At 40.5% G+C, this 2,618-nt stretch overlaps 1 protein-coding gene across 1 annotated transcript; it reads right to left on the minus strand.

Annotated features, from left to right (window-relative positions):
• Nucleotides 1-294: 294 nt before the first annotated feature.
• Nucleotides 295-1,422, minus strand: LOC113177869 (olfactory receptor 52N1). Its single transcript, XM_026382376.2, has one exon. The coding sequence runs from the start codon at nucleotides 1,420-1,422 to the stop codon at nucleotides 295-297; it is 1,128 nt and encodes a 375-aa protein (XP_026238161.2).
• Nucleotides 1,423-2,618: the final 1,196 nt, after the last annotated feature.

A 2,618-nucleotide genomic window follows, 5' to 3' on the forward strand; every position in this document is an offset into this window, starting at 1 on the left:
AGAACAAGATATCAGAAAATAATGACCCAGGAAATAAGAATTAACTCCAAGTGATTTTGGCAGGAAAATGCTGAGAAAGATAAATCAGATACAGATACTAATGAACATAAATTGTTTATTGTGAGGGATTTAAAATCTTCAAGACATTCAAATCCACCCCTAGTGATCCAACCACTCTGTCTCAGTGTATGAGCATTGTCATTCAGGGGAGAGATTCCTGTCTAGTAAGACTAAATGCTGTGAACATGGAAATCTTCTACATTAAAGAGGCTTTGAATTTCACACAAAGGGACTTTACCTACATGAACAGAGAGTTAGCCATTCAAAAGAGGAAGAAGACTTTGAGTTGCAGATAGGTGTTCCCTGTGGACACATACTAGGTTTCCTTTGGAGAGTTTCCTGTTGGGTTGGTGATCTCAACCTGGGTAAGGGAACTCTTACATTCAAAAGTGTCTGTTTGACGTTCTGAGACAAAGTATCCTTTCGCTTAAACAAGAACCTAATGACACTGTCTCGAATCTGCTTGGTTTTCACACCATACACAATTGGGTTCATGGTGGGAGGCATGAGTAGATAGAGATTAGCCATAATGATGTGTATGTGGGGAGGAATGGTGTGTCCCCCAAAGCGGTGTGTGAAGAAGGTGAAGAAGGCTGGGACATAAGTGATGACGATGGCACAGATGTGGGCAGTGCAGGTGCTGAAGGCTTTCTGCCGAGCATCTGCTGAGGACAGACTCACAACCGCCCGAAGGATCATGGTGTAGGAGACTGTGATGCACAAGATGTCAAAGCCCCCAATCAGAAGAGCAACCATCAAACCATAGATGGCATTGACCTGGACATTCCCACAAGAGATCTTTGCGACAGACATGTGGTCACAGTAGGTATGGGGAATGATATTGCCCCTGCAGTATGGCAGGCGCTTGGTGAGGAAAGAGAAAGGAATAACAAGCATCACGCCCCTAAGAAAAGTGAGCAGCCCAGCTTTAGCAATCACCACATTGGTGAGGATGGTGGAATAGCGCAGGGGATAGCAAATGGCCACGTAGCGGTCCAGTGCCATGAGCATGAGCACCCCAGACTCCATTCCTGTGAAGGTGTGCACAAAGAACATCTGGGCCAGGCAGGCCTTAAAATCAATCTCCTTGAGGTTGAACCACAGTATGCAGAGAGTGTTGGGAAGGGTGCTGGTGCACATGAGCACATCTGTGAAGGAAAGAAGGGCTAAGAAGATGTACATAGGTCTGTGCAAGGCCTCTTCAGAGTAGATGAGGTACATAAGGCCAAAGTTCCCTGTAAGGGCAATGCTGTACATGGCACACAGGGGGAAGGAGATCCACAAATGCACTTCTTCCAGACCAGGGATGCCATTTAAAATGAATGAAGCTGGAGTCAGGCTGGTGACATTTAGGAGTGACATAATGACTTTTGGGAAGTTTAGAATAGAGCATTTACAGAATTCCCTGTGTAAACAGAAGAAAAAATTTCAGCGTGTCACTGACCAGCGGGGCTTTGCCCCATAAAATGGCTAATTCATCTTTCTTGTGGATAGATGACCTTATTGCTCTCATAGGTTTTACATGTAGTACATACTCTCTTAGAGTCCATGCCTTAAGCATTAGATGTCGACAACATCAACTGGCTCGTGCAGTTTCTTTTGTTATCATGTCTTCCATTCTCCAGGTTGAATTTGGCTACTAACTGACCAAATGGATGGACAAGGATTGATTACATATTTTCTGGGGTCCAGGTGTTCACCATAGTCAGAGATGCCTGTAATAACCTGAAATTTTTATAATCATTGGTTGTTCTGACATGCTAACCTTTCAAAGTTAATGTTTTACCTAATAGACTTGCTGAAGTTGATTCCAATTTACTTGTACTACAAAATTCCTCTCCTCTGTCTTCAAAAAACATCACTACAGAAATATATATTTTACCATCTACTAATGTCTACCTTTAATCAAAATGATGGACTGATCTTGAAAATAAAACATAGAAACAAATGCCCTTCCTAACATCATCACTCCATGACCTATTTGATTATTGACAAAGTAAATAGGTAATGAAGAATCATTGTAATAGTAAAAAGCAGCCAATGTTTTTCCAATATTAGCATCTAGTCTTCTGGACTCTAGATCTAGTTCAATGAGAAAAAGATGCTTCAGCTTAAACTAAATCAGTCAGTATTCCTTTATTATATAGTGCTTTATTTTCTACCCACATCACATCTTCCAAAACTCATAGAACAAATATTTCTCAAGCTATGCAATCCCCATAGCAATGCTTTTCCAGTGTAAAGTAGATTTTCAATACATTTTTTAATTCCACAGAAAAAGAGGCTTTAGGAGAATGAGTGTTGACATAAAGTGAGTATTGAGGGGAGAACATTTGATAGTATGCTATGAGTAAACGTTATCAAAGTTGTGAACATAGGAGGAACGCATAAGATGCACAATTATGTAGTTGGCTATATTGCTCAAGGTGTGCTTATTAAAAACAACAATAATAACAACAAAATAAACAAGTATTGTGGTTCTAGGGCTACTCCTACAGAAGAGGTTATGGAAGCAAAAATAGGCCTTTTGATTAATTGATTAATTTCAATGTTGAAAT

Source organism: Urocitellus parryii, chromosome 4 (genome assembly GCF_045843805.1).
Source record: "Urocitellus parryii isolate mUroPar1 chromosome 4, mUroPar1.hap1, whole genome shotgun sequence".
Lineage (NCBI taxonomy): Eukaryota > Metazoa > Chordata > Mammalia > Rodentia > Sciuridae > Urocitellus > Urocitellus parryii.

Coding starts and splice junctions, on each gene's coding strand:
- LOC113177869 (XM_026382376.2), bottom strand. CDS start 1,422: ATGTCACTCCTAAATGTCACCAGCCTGACTCCAGCTTCATTCATTTTA.